The 13,242-nt window shown below is 45.4% G+C and overlaps 1 protein-coding gene across 1 annotated transcript; it reads left to right on the top strand.

The window, feature by feature from the left end:
* Nucleotides 1–10,162: 10,162 nt before the first annotated feature.
* Nucleotides 10,163–12,456, top strand: LOC128850224 (40S ribosomal protein S23-like). The gene is made up of 4 exons (XM_054053218.1): nucleotides 10,163–10,346; nucleotides 10,700–10,859; nucleotides 11,741–11,861; nucleotides 12,310–12,456. The coding sequence occupies exons 1-4, from the start codon at nucleotides 10,163–10,165 to the stop codon at nucleotides 12,454–12,456; spliced, it is 612 nt and encodes a 203-aa protein (XP_053909193.1).
* The last annotated feature ends 786 nt before the right edge of the window (nucleotides 12,457–13,242 follow it).

Below are 13,242 nucleotides of genomic sequence, written 5' to 3'. Positions count from 1 at the left end.
GTCCTGACTCAGCCATGCCGGTCTCTTCCCTTTCCTGCCTGATTTTCTACATACGGGGACCGAGCGCTCTTGCACTTTATGGAAAGCATCCTTAAATATTTGCCAGCTCTGTTCCACTCCCTTGTCTCAGAGGACCATGTCCCAGAGGGTCCTACCAAGCAATTTCTTAGAGAGCTGGAAGTCTGCTTTCCCAAAATTTAGGGTCCTGACTATAGTCCTCACCTGTCCCATATCCCTCTGGACCTTGAACTCCACCAGTGCATGATCGCTGCAGCCCAGGCTGCCACCGATCCTAACATCACTCATGTGTTCACTTGTATTGGTGACCATAAGGTCCAGTATTGCTTCTCCTCGGGTGGGGGTCTCCGTCAGCTGGACTAAGAAGTTATCTTCGATGCACTCCAGGAGTCTCCTGGACTGCCTACAGCTTGCCATGCTACTTCTCCAGCATATATCTGGGTGGTTGAAGTCCCCAAGTAGGATGAGAGCTTGCGAGCGCAAAGCCTCCTGTAGCTGGAGGAAGAAGGCCTCATCAGTTGTCTCACCTTGTTTGGGTGGCCTGTAGTATACACCAACCACAAGGTTCCCGTTGGTTCTTCCATCTTTAATTTTTACCCACAAGCTTTCAATCTGTTTGTGGCTATTCTGCAATGACAGCTCTTCATGTTCTACCCCTTTCCTGAGATAGAGGGCAACGTCTCCACCTCTCCTACCCGGTCTGACTCTCCTGAACAGCCTGTAGCAGTCAATAGCTACATTCCAGTCATGGGACTCGTCCCGCCACGTTTCCGTGATGGCAACCAGATCATAGCTTTCAAGTAGCACAGCAGCTTCCAGCTCCTCCTGCTTGTTACCCAAGCTTCTTGCTTTAGAGTAAAGGCACTTCAGCTGGGCTGCCAGTTGCATCACCTTCCCAGTGGACCTTCTTTTGCCTATAAGGTGTTTTGGAGAAGTCTCCTCCCTAACACCTGACACCTGTCCTTCCACCTTTTGTTAAGGGCTAGCTCAGTGTTATCCCCCTCCTTTTTGTATCTAGTTTAAAGCCCCATCTACAAGCCCTGTGAGTTCCCGGGCAAAGATCCTCCTCCCCCCTCTGAGAAGGGTGGCTCCCATCTGAAGCCTGTAACCCTGGTGCCATGTAGGCCATCCCATTATCAAAAACCCCATAGTTATTGTTGTGACACCAGCAACGGAGCCATGTATTAATAGACTGGACCCATCTGAGCTGTTCTATGTCACCACCTGTTACTTGGAGAAGGGAAGGAAAAAAAAAAAAAAAATCACCTGGGCCCCTGATTCTCTCAGTAGCCATCCCAAGGTCTTAAAATCACTTTTAATCTCCCTTGGGCTTCTTACAGCTGCTTCATCGCCTCCCACATGGAGCAGCAGTAACGGGTAATAGTCAGTTGTTCTCACCAGGCTGGGAAGTTCCTTGGTTACATCCCTTACCTGGGCTCCTGGGAGGCAACAGACTTCCCTGTGAGTGGGGTCTGCTCAACATATCAGACCCACTGTCCCCTCCAATAGAGAGTCTCCTACAACTATGACTCTCCTATTGGTCCTTGTGCCGGTCGTAGCAATGGTGTGTTCACATCGTCTCGGTCTCTGACGCTGCTCTGATGTGGGTGCATCTTCCTCCATGCTTTCCTCTGGTCTGTCCTCCACATTGAGAGCCTCAAATCTGTTGTGGAATGACACCTGAGGTGGAGTGGGCAAGGAGGGGGTTGATTTTCTGCCCCACCGGTGGACTCGCTTCCACTCCCTATCTCCTTTTGAGCCTTCGCACACAACCTTAGCGGGGGAAGATACCAGATCCTTTTCTTCCTGGGCTCTTACCTGTGTATGCGTCTTCTTGTCTTTTGCTTTGGAGCTCAGGGTGTGATCCCGTCGGTCTATTACCATCTCACACTCCCCGATGCTCCTCAGCCTCTCTAGTTGCTCTTTCAGCTCTGCTACCAGGATGAGGAGGAAGTCCACCTGCTCACACCTTACGCAGCCCTCGCCGCCCTCTGTTTCCAGTGCAAGCTGGTGGCACTCCGTGCAGCCAGAGACCTGGACAGCTGCGTGCTTTCCCGGGAGCTCAGTCTGAACCGAGGCATCCCTCCTGGCAGGTGCGGAGAAAAGAGCCTTTCGCCGGGTGGACGCCATGGCTGGGCTCCCTCTCACTGACCGAGCTTGGCTTTCGAGCACTGGAACTGCTCCCTCCTTGCGCGCCCTGCATTCGCGAACTGATCTCGCTAACTGATGCGAGCGCGCCCCTTTTTGTGCGCTCCTGTTAGCATCGCTCCTGGTCGCGTTTTTCCCAGAAGACCGTTTAAATCTCCCGCGGCCGCTTCCGGGACCGTCCCCTCGCGTCACCCGTCACGTACGAGCCTGGGCTTGCTGCGGTCCGGACCCGCCCGCTGGGCTTCCCCAGCTCTGTCAACCGCCCCTCTGCCTCGATCTAGTGCCCGGCTGCAGCACTTACCGTGTCTGCCGCCAAACCGCGTCAATGTGTTTGTTGCATGCCTCTGTAAATCGCTTTGCACTACACCTCACAGACCTGGATGTGCACCTTCAGTTTTGCCAGCCCCAGCGGAGGTGGTCTCTTGAGCAAGGGGGTGGAATGTGGGAATATAACAGAAGATTGGCGAGGAGGAACTATGGACATGCTCGAGTGACTTGCAGATGGGATGTAGAAAACCACATATCTCATACTAATTGTTGTTTAGCCTTGTGTGCTTGACAAGTAGAACCTCTGTGTTTAGACAACATAGGCCTGTGAAACTCAGATTCCAGCTCTGCCATGAGAAAGATCATAAACGGGGGAAAAGCAGCAGTTCACTCTCATGCTTTCTAGCAAGGACTGAGCTCCGCAGTACCTGTGTTCCCAGTTGCGTTCCCTCTGCCCAGGCACAGTTTTGGAGTTGAGGTAACGATAATAAATTTATTCTTTGCTTTTTATCTGTGGCTTTGTGGTTGTTCCTGTGCTTTGCCTGCATTTGGCTCACACAGACCCCCTACCGCAAACTAGTCTGTGGGGATGAAGACCGGCAGACCTATAAACAATGAAGCTACTGATTCTTGGCCTGTGTTCGGGGAAAAACCCAAAAAGATCGGTTTATATTACAAGCTCTGTCTATCATTGCAAAGGGACATCCCAACAAAATGTAACAGTGGCAGTCATACAGTCTAGTTTGTTTGTTTCACGCCCAATGGTGGTTTGAAAAGAAGTATTTGCAATTAGAATGAGAGAAAGACACACACTCTTAGGCATAGTCACAGCAATAAGGTTCCCTCCCTTTTTGCTCCAACCTGCTTTTTTTTTTGCTCTACGAGCTGGAAGAAGAATGTGAGGAAACACCGAAATGATTTTACACGCTAGCAAATGGGGTGGGAGTGATCTCTGTGAGACCAGGGCAATGGATACACTGCAGAGCACAGCTGAGACAATCAGAAAAGCTGGTAATGCCTCTGTGAAAATATATTTGAGAAAGAGCAAAACGCCACATGGCAGTGTGAGGAGTGAGAAAAAAAGAGGCGTGAGAAAAAAAGAGGCATGAGAAACCACCCTGCAGACACTAAGGTCAGAGAAGAAGGTGGGGGAGGAGGTGCTCCAGGTGCCAGAGCAGAGTTTCCCTTGCATCCTGTGGAGAAGACCATGGGAGAGCAAGTATTTCCCTGTAGCCTGTAGAGAGGACCATGCCAGATCAGATCTCCATACTACAGTCATGGAGGATCCCATGCTGCAGAAGCTGGATATTCTGTGAAGGAACTCTGGCCTGTGGAGACCCCACACTGGAGCAGCCTCTCCTGACAGGACTGCAGCCCATGGAGAGCACATGCTGGAGTGGATTCTCCTGACAGGAACTGCAGCTTGTAGAGAGTCCATGCTGGAACAGAGCTTTTCCTTAAGAACTGTAGCCCATGGATAGGATCCATGCTGGAGCAGGGGAAAAGCGTGAGGAGAAAGGTGCAGCTAAGACAAACTGCTATGTATGGGCCACAATCCCCCAATTCCATGTGCATTCCATGCGCCATTTGGGGTGGCAGGAGAAGGAAGTAGAGGAGTTGGGAATGAAGGAGTGAAGCTGAGCCTGGGAAGAAGGGGTGGGTGGGGGGAAGGTGTTGTTTTAGCTTTTATCTTTGATTCTCATCATCCATCTCTATTTTAATTGTTAATAAATTAAATTAATTTCCCCAAGTCAAGTCTCTTTTGCCCGTGATGGTAATTGATAAGTGATCTCCCTGTCTTTATCTCGACCCACAAGCTTTTTCATCTTCTTTTCTCCCCCTAGCCTATTGGGGGGTGGGGGGTGAGATAACGGCTGAGCGGGCATCTGGCAGCCAGCCAAGGTCACCCCACCACAGTGGGGCAAAATGAGGCCATTCCCCTGTTGAAAGCTCTGTTTTGGCAGTCTTCCAAGCTATTGGTAGCAGTGTCTTTGTGCTTCTAGCAGTCCCTAAGTGCAAGAACAAGCACAACAGCTCTGGCAGCATACCAGCACCTGAGAGGATGGGTCTGGGAGCTCAGTGCCAGTGCAATAGTGCGTTGTTGGCACTCTCTACCCAGGCTTGGCAGCAGCGTGTAACACCCTGGGTGAGTGTCCACAGCTGAGCTACTGACCCATGCTACTTGCCCCAGGAGCGTTGGGACCAATCTCCCCTGGGTGTGGACGCTGGGGAGGATGGGGGACGGGGGACAGATACACACGACAGGATACACCCAACACTGACCTACAGCTGTGTCAGCCTGTGTGTATAGCCCAGCCTGCAGCTGCCTCCCCTTACAGAGCTGTACCCTAAGCTGCTTGTTAGCATCACTGTTTTGTCCATAGCAATCATAGTGTCTGGTACCAAACTGTGTTTTCTAGGGAAGTGCCGTGAGCTACATACTACTCTCTCTGCAGTCACCACCGTGACCAGAAATGACATGACAAGCAGTACAAGAAGGCCCACTTGAGCACTGCACTGAAGTCTAACCCTTTCAGCAGCACTTCCCACATCAAGAAAATTGTCCTGGAAAAAAAGTGTAAGTGAAATCTAATCTTTCATCTGTGAGATCAAAAGGTTAGTGCTGTGCCGCTGCTGTGGGTTAACTCCGGTAGGCAACTAAGTACCACACAACTGCTCGCTCACTCCCCCCCCACAATGTGATGGGGGAGAGAATCAGAAGGGTAAAAGTGAAAAGAGTGGGTTGAGATAAAGACAGTTTAATAGGGAAAACAAAAGCTGTGCACACAAGCAAAGCAAAATAGGGAATTCATTTACTACTTCCCATCAGCAGGCAGATGTTTAGCCACTTCCAGGAAAGCAGGGCTCCATCATGCATAATGGTGACTTGGGAAGACAAACGCCATCACTCTGAACGTCCCCCCTTCCTTCTTTTTCCCCCAGCTTTATATTGCTGAGTATGATGTCATATGTCATGGAATATCCCTTCGGTCGGTTGGGATCAGCTGTCCCGGCTGTGTCCCCTCTCAAGTTCTTGTGCATCCCCAGCCTACTTGCTGGTAGGGTGGTGTGAGAAGCAGAAAAGTCCTTGACTTGTAAGCACTGCTCAGCAGTAACTAAAACATTCCTGCGTTATCAACACTGTTTTCAGCACAAATCCAAAACATAGCCCCATGCTAGCTACTATGAAGAAATTTAACTCTATTTCAGCCAAAACCAGTACAATCACTTACATCTATTCTTCAACCTGTGTTGTTTTAGCTGTCATAACTGATTATCAGTTACTGTTTAGAAAATATTCAAAACAAAATTTGACTTTCTCATTATGACTGTGGTAATTATGCATAGTAATATTAGCCAGTTCCTATTGTTTTCAATCACTTCTAAACTTTGTAATTCAAATAATCCTGTACGAAGAGTTAGTTCTTTTCATTGAATCCTAAATCTGTTTCTGAGAAGAAACGCGTGGGGCCCTACACTTAGATTAATAGCTCCTGTAGTTCTCAAGGACCGTTTTCGATGTACCTTCTCTCCAGAACAACCACGGATACACTGATATCTTTCCTTTGTAAAGAAAGAGTAAACTTTCTTTTAAACACAGACATGTTTTCTAGAAAACAGTTGTAATCCTGGACTGGTAGAAGAAGAAAGCCTCTGAGGGAAGCAGTGAGTAATACATGGAATGAATACAAGGATACAAGGAATGAATAGCAAATGTTAAGAGGTTGGTTACTGACATTTTAATGTTTAGACTTTTATTGTACAGTTTTGTGGGACATCAAAAATCTGATTTCATAAGAAAAATTAGAAATCAGATTATACTATAAATTTTAAGATAAAGTGGTTATGTAACAGTACTAAGGTTCTCCAAAGAAAACAATTAGTTTCCACCCAGCTTCCAACAGTCTTCTAAGATAGGTTTCCTATGGAATTATTAATTCTGAGTATTTCAATGCTAAATACCTAACCTAAGTAGGGCCAGGAACATGTAAACAAAAGAAAAGGTAGAAGATGAGCTCCGTAGCCTATCAAAACTTTTCTGTTGTGGCTACATTTGTACAGTAATACTGTCCAGGGAGATTCCTGACACTGAGACTAATTGGCATGGAACAGCTACATCTTTGCTAGTGAACTCTTTGCCAGTGCCCAAGAGAGTAGTTATTGCAAACTGCTGTTGGGAATGGTCCCTGAAATATTCTGACTCCCAAGCTATGACCAGGAATTGTTTGGGAGAATTTTAGTGGGCAGAAATCAAAAGCATGCTAGGGACCATTCTGACATTTTGCATTAAAGACAATGGTGCTTCAGTGCCTGGGAACTTCCTGTTCCAGTAAATTAAACAGTAGCATGCTGTAGCATGAAGGAACTAACAGTTTAGTTGCACAAAACTTTGGATTGGGGTTTTCTTTAGCTCTCTGAAGAAATTTTTGCTGGTGTACTATTTTACTCCTATATCAAATGAACCTGCTTGAGTTTCTTAAAGCTTTGTGAATTGATGATTTTTAAATATCTGTGATACTGATAATTTTTAAAGCGATTTCTTTGTACTTTCAGTGGCGTGGAAGCTAAGCAGTGCAATTCTGCCATCAAAAAATGTGTCAAGAGTCCAACTGATCAAGAACAGCAAAACAAATTAGAAGCCTTTGTTCCCAAAAATGGTTGCTTGAACTTCATTGAGGTAAATGACTTATTTCTAATAGTACTATTAAATTCACAGTCCCAGCGCAACTGTGCTCAGAAGTAGCTATCTCATTGGCACTACGCTTTGAGGGATCTTAATCATAGGAAAACTACTATGCTTTTCTGCTTAGTAATGTGGACTATGAAAGAGTTGAGTTCAAATTTTCAGACTTGAGGCTACTTCAGAAAACTCAAAGTGTAGTTACACTACATTGTATGGATGCATATAAATTTAACAAAGCAAGTCTTTGTCTTTAGCCTTAAACTACTTATTTGAGGTGGTATTTGAATGAAATCTGACAGTTGTTTTAAGATCCTGATAACTGCCTCATTCTAGAAAAATGATGAAGTTCCAGTTGCTGATTTTGGTCTGAAGGGTCATGTTGTTGGTGACGTTCCTGGAGTTTACTTCAAGGTTGTCAAAGTATATAAAATTCCTTTTGTGCCAGCTAGATTACTAATAAACTTTTTAATGTGATAAATATTTTGTATTGGGCCTGGCTGGGATGGAGTTAACTTTCCCCATAGCAGCCCTCATAGTGCTGTGCTTTGTATTTCTATCTAGAACAGTGTTGATAACACACCAATGTGTTGGCTACTGCTGAGCATGGAGGCTGCCTCTCCAACATCCCACTCCCAAAGCCAAATAGGCTGGGGGTGGGCAAGAGAGGTTGGGAGGGGACATAGCTAGGACAGCTGACCCAAAGTAACCAAAGGGATATCCCATACCACATGATGTTGTGCTCAGCAATAAAAGCTAAGAGAAGGGGGAAGGGGGGCATTCGTTGTTACATTTGTCTTCCAAAGCAACCACTATGTGTATTGAGGCTCTACTTCCCAGGAAGTAGACGGACATCACCTGCTGATGGGAAGCAGAGAATAAATTTTTTTTTGTTGTTTTTCTTTGCTTCTGTGCATGGCCTTTGCTTTTCTATATTAAATTGCCTTTATCTCAACCCAAGAGATTTTAGTCTTACTCCCCCCTGTCCCCCCGAGAAGGGAAGCAATAGAGTGGCTTGGTGAGCACCTGGCAGTCAGCCAAAGTCACCCCACCAGATCTTTGTTTGGTTTTTCTGTGTTATAATTAACGGTTTGCATATACAAATAAATACTCCGTTACATATAACTGCTGTCAAAGATTCTCCTGCCTCTTCTAGACATGTGGATTCCATTCCTCCCTAACAGGTTACAGGTATCAAACCCCTCATGACGGCACCAGCCACGTAGCCAGGAGTTGATATGCATTATAGTTCTATTTTTGGCTGCCCCCTTCCCTCCAACTGGTAAAATGGAGGGAAAGATAATTTAGGCACCAATACTTTTCACTCGTACCCCCCAGGGATTTATAGTCTTCCTTGATTCTGCCCAGGTTCTGGCTTGTGGTGTCATTCACACCCACATGAAAGAGTTACAGTGGATAGTAGTCTGTGTTCTTGACAAGTTGTGGCACCCTCTTGGCAACATCTCTGATGTTAGTTCCCGGGAGGCAGCACACCTCTCGTGACTCCCCGTCAGGTCAACAGATGGGCGCCTCAGTGCCCTTTAGCAGAGTCACCCACTATAGCACTCGTCATTTCTTTTTTTGGTATCCACCGTGTGCTGCTGGTACAGTTTCCCCTTGCGGACCTTGCTGGTGGGTGTCTACAGCTGTTAAAGCTTCATATCTGGTTTTGGTCGTGATGGTAGAGGGTGGAGGCTGAAGTGGAGTCCTGCTTTTGTGGGTCACCAGAGTCCGAGGTGCCTCATTCTCAGTGGTGCCCGCTACAGGAACATGGTTCTGAAACCATCCATCTATCTCCATCTCGGCTCCTCTAATACTGAGCAGCCTTTTAACAGTTTCCTGCAGTTTGGCCACCTGACATAACAGATCATCAACCTGTGCACATCTTTTGCAGGTACTTACCTTTTCACCAGGAGAAAGGTCTGGGCACTCACTGCAACCTACCACCTGCACTGAAGTCTCCTTCCTTACCAGTTCCGTCTGGGTGGATACGTTAGATACCTCAGGGGCTTTTTCTTTAGGAACACTGGCTTTAGCTCTGAGGTGAGTGTCCACCATTTTGGCAGAGACCTAGAGCACGTCCCTGGGCTGTAGACCTACAAGCAGATTATGGAGCTCTCCCTGCACGCCCTTCCTTGTGAACTGCCATGCCATGCAGATGTCCCCGCTCACTGCAGCGGAGGTGGACTAGATGACCTTTAAAGGTCCCTTCCAACCCAAACAATTCTGTAATTGTATTATTCTAACTTAGTGGTTTTCCTGCATACTTAATTTAATGAGCTCTAAGAGGGCAGAAATAAGGGGCCTTTCAAGCTCCAATTGAAGCCATTCCGGTAAAAATGAGAGTGATGTCTCCATGCCTTCCAAACCAACGAACAGTATTATACATGCACCTCTTCCCTCAGGTTAATCGGGTCAACCCCCCTTCATTTTTATGACTTTCATGCCTAAAACTGTTCCGATTGCTAGACTGATAATGTGTGGGAGTCATTCTCCATTTCTCTTAACTATGCAAAATATTGAAAGCATCCATCATGCTACAGAAAATACAAGGGGAGCATGAGTAGCATTTGGTTATGGTAATCTAGACTTTTGGTTCCTTTACAAGTTACAGTTTTTGTATCCCTGTGCCACTGGATAAAGGAGAAATCCATGTTAAGCAGGAAAACTAAACCCAGGTTCCTAATTCCTGGGCTAATGCTAATAAGCAGGAGGCTTTTACACTAAAACAAACACTTCACCCCCTGCCGTGTTACCAGTTTCACAAAAGAACAAACGAGTTTCATAAAGTCAGGATTTAATTCCCTAATGTGGGGGACAACGATGAGGACTTCAGATGTATTTGACAAGAGGTAGGAAAGAGAAGTTTAATTCTTGCGCTGCTTCTACAGAGAAGTTCGAGTACTTGATTCTGTGCTCTCACCTCAGTAAGGAAGATGACATTTTATATTCAATGTTTTCACCAGCTTCCCTCCCTAACAAGGCCTGTAATCCCCAGAGAAACTAGATTAAAGAAAGAAAAGAAGACAAGTCACTACTGGTATCGAGATGTCATCGCCTGCTTTTAAACTGCAAGACGGAAAGAAATTCTCTGCTGCTGTAGGCGCTCACCTCACGCCGTTGAAGAACGACCGCTCCCGAGTAATGGCTGTCGTTACACAACAGCACAGGCTGTGTGCCCAGCCAAGGACAGCGGGATGCGCTGATAAAATTAGAAGTAACAGCAGAGCTAGTTATCCCCTCTTCTCGCTTCGGTGTGCCGGGTTGCGGAGTGATTTGATTCTGCAGCTGCACGGGGACGCCCCCTGGGCAGGCCCGTCACAGCCCTTTCCTAGGGGGAGCCTCACGCGAGCGGTGGCGACTGGTGCTGTTCCCGGATGGGAGTTTTCAGTCAGGCGCGACATAGTCACTCCAACGTGGGTCCTTGCAGCCGCAGCTAACCGGCGCGGCGCACATCTGAGCCTCTCTTTCTCAGGCGTGGCAGGCGCAGCGGCACGATGGGTGAGTGTTGTAGCAGTGAGAGAAAGTGAGGTGACGATAGGAGCTGCTCGGTGACCTCCGTCTCTCTCTGTCGGTGTTTTCTAGGCAAGTGCCGTGGGCTCCGCACCGCTCGGAAACTCCGCAGCCACCGTCGCGATCAGAAGTGGCACGACAAGCAGTATAAGAAGGCCCACTTGGGCACTGCGCTGAAGGCCAACCCCTTCGGCGGCGCTTCTCACGCCAAGGGAATTGTTCTGGAAAAAGTGTAAGTAAAACTCCCCAGAATGTGCCTTTACAGCTTCGCGGGCCCTGGGGGTAGTTTTCCGTGGCGTGAGGACAGCTTGTGCTTGTGCCGGGTTAGAGGTATACGAGAGCATGCTCTCAGCAGTGAACCAAGTCATGTGTTTGTGTCTGACTCTCAGCCACCTAATACACAGTGTAGGATATTCTGGGTTGTAGCCCTTGGAGTCACCAGGAAAACTCCGAGTAATTTGGGGCCTTTGAAAGATCCCATATGTGACTTTAAAGAAGAAACATCTCGAAGTTTGGGGTTTTTTTTTCTGAATACGTTAGAGTTTTTGAAGTATTTTCTATTGTTTTGTAGCTTCTGTGTATTAGATTGAAAACAGTTGGGGCTTTTAGGTGACAGTGCCGAAAGGTATTTGTTCTCGTGTGCTTGAGTGTTGATTTTGAAGTTGTCTATAACATTTAGAAGAAGAATTTTACTTAACGTTCAAGTTTAACTTGGGAGGTGAGGTGGATTTCAACGTGTGTGCTTTGTTTGATGCAGTCAGCAAGTATAAAAGGCTCCATCTACTTGTGTTCTGGATTTTTGTTAGTAACTTATAAGTTTTGTTAGGATACTCTCAGGACTCCAAGGTATTTCTTTTCCAAATTTTTAATTACTGAGTTAGCATTTGTCTCTAGAAGACTTACTTTTGATTTTTACTCTGTTTAGAAACTAATTAAGTCTTTGAGTATTGCATAGCTCTAAGTAGATCACTAATAGTTTTTGCTTTTGAAGTACACATGCAACTTACGGTTAGTACAAAGTAACACAGTGAGTGGTGATATTGTAATGGACATCTGCTCATTTATCAAACAGATTTTTTGCTAATATTTTTTTTCCATGCACTTCTGTTTCAGTGGAGTAGAAGCTAAGCAGCCTAACTCTGCCATCAGGAAATGTGTAAGAGTCCAGCTGATCAAGAATGGCAAAAAAATAACAGCTTTTGTTCCCAATGATGGTTGCCTGAACTTCATTGAGGTGAATTTCCAACCTTAATGATTCCATGAATAATTTTCAGGAAACAACTTATAGAAAGCTGTATATGGAAGTAAAGAAACGCATAAGTGACAGAATCGGTTGATGGGGTTTGTGGCATTCCAAACTGTGTATATCTTAATGCTGTATCTGCAGGAGCAGATGACAAATGCCAGAGGTGATTTTGTACTTTTCACTTGCTAAGGTAAGCTGGTCCTCAGCAGTACTCCTGCAAGCTAAATGACACCGCAGCTTGTGTTTCCCTTCCCCAAAATACTGAAAGGGATAATCTGTAGTTCATGTGTATCTGTCAATAGACTTCAATATTTATTGTCTTTCCACCCTTTCCTTAGAAAGTCTGTGATGTGGCTCAAATTTAATGTAAACTAATTTAGAAGTATGTACAGGTTTAATGTTTATAGCTCTATATTTGCTCTGTCTTTCATTCTAGGAAAACGATGAAGTTCTGGTTGCTGGTTTTGGTCGGAAGGGTCATGCTGTTGGTGACATTCCTGGAGTTCGCTTCAAGGTTGTCAAAGTAGCCAATGTTTCTCTGTTGGCCTTATACAAGGGCAAGAAGGAGAGACCAAGATCATAAATTGATGTGCCAAGAACATAAATAAAATTTGTAATTGGCAAAACTCTTACACTTGTTTGTATATAGAAATATATACTCTGTGTATTATTAAATGTTGGATGACTTATCTGAGTGAATGTTTTTGCTGTGGATGACTAAAAATGACCACTTCTCTCTGGTTTTGGATCGGACAAGTATTTTTGAAAAAGTTCTGATATGACAGGTTTGTGTGGGGTTTTTTTCCATTTGACCATGTTCTTCAAAGTCTTACAGAAGTTTTAAAATGAAACAGCAAAACCTGCAGTACCATCATCTCAAAAAAATTATTTCCTGGAAGATCTTGACACGTTAGTGAGTATTTTGTGCTGAAAGCCATAGTGTGTTTCAGTATATTAATTTTATACATTCATTTATTTCCTTCCTAGTCAGCTTTTAAATTGTAAATGTTCCTAACATTAAGATTGTAAAGCAAGACTGTAATAATTTTATTAGTTTAGTTTCCCTGTTATTAAAATTACTAATTTAGGATTGCGTTTCCTAAAGATATTTGCTTTTTATAATAGGAAAATGAAACTGTTGCTGACTTTAGGGGGGACTATTGAGGTTTTATTGGTTTGGGTTTGGTTTGTAATTTTTTTTTTAAATGTGCAGACTTGATTATTCTATCTGGACTGAATGTAAAAGAAGAAAACCATCTGTGCTGCTTTTGAGGGGGGAACCCCCCCCCCCCCCCCCCAAACAGCCAAAGTATGTGGTTTCATTTTTTGAAAACACATAAAATGTGTTTTCTGTTTATGCTGTAAACGT

The sequence above is a fragment of the Cuculus canorus genome, chromosome W (assembly GCF_017976375.1).
Source record: "Cuculus canorus isolate bCucCan1 chromosome W, bCucCan1.pri, whole genome shotgun sequence".
Classification (NCBI taxonomy): Eukaryota; Metazoa; Chordata; class Aves; order Cuculiformes; family Cuculidae; genus Cuculus; species Cuculus canorus.
Note: the sequence above shows the minus strand (reverse complement) of the source record. Positions and strands in the feature narration are given on the sequence as shown.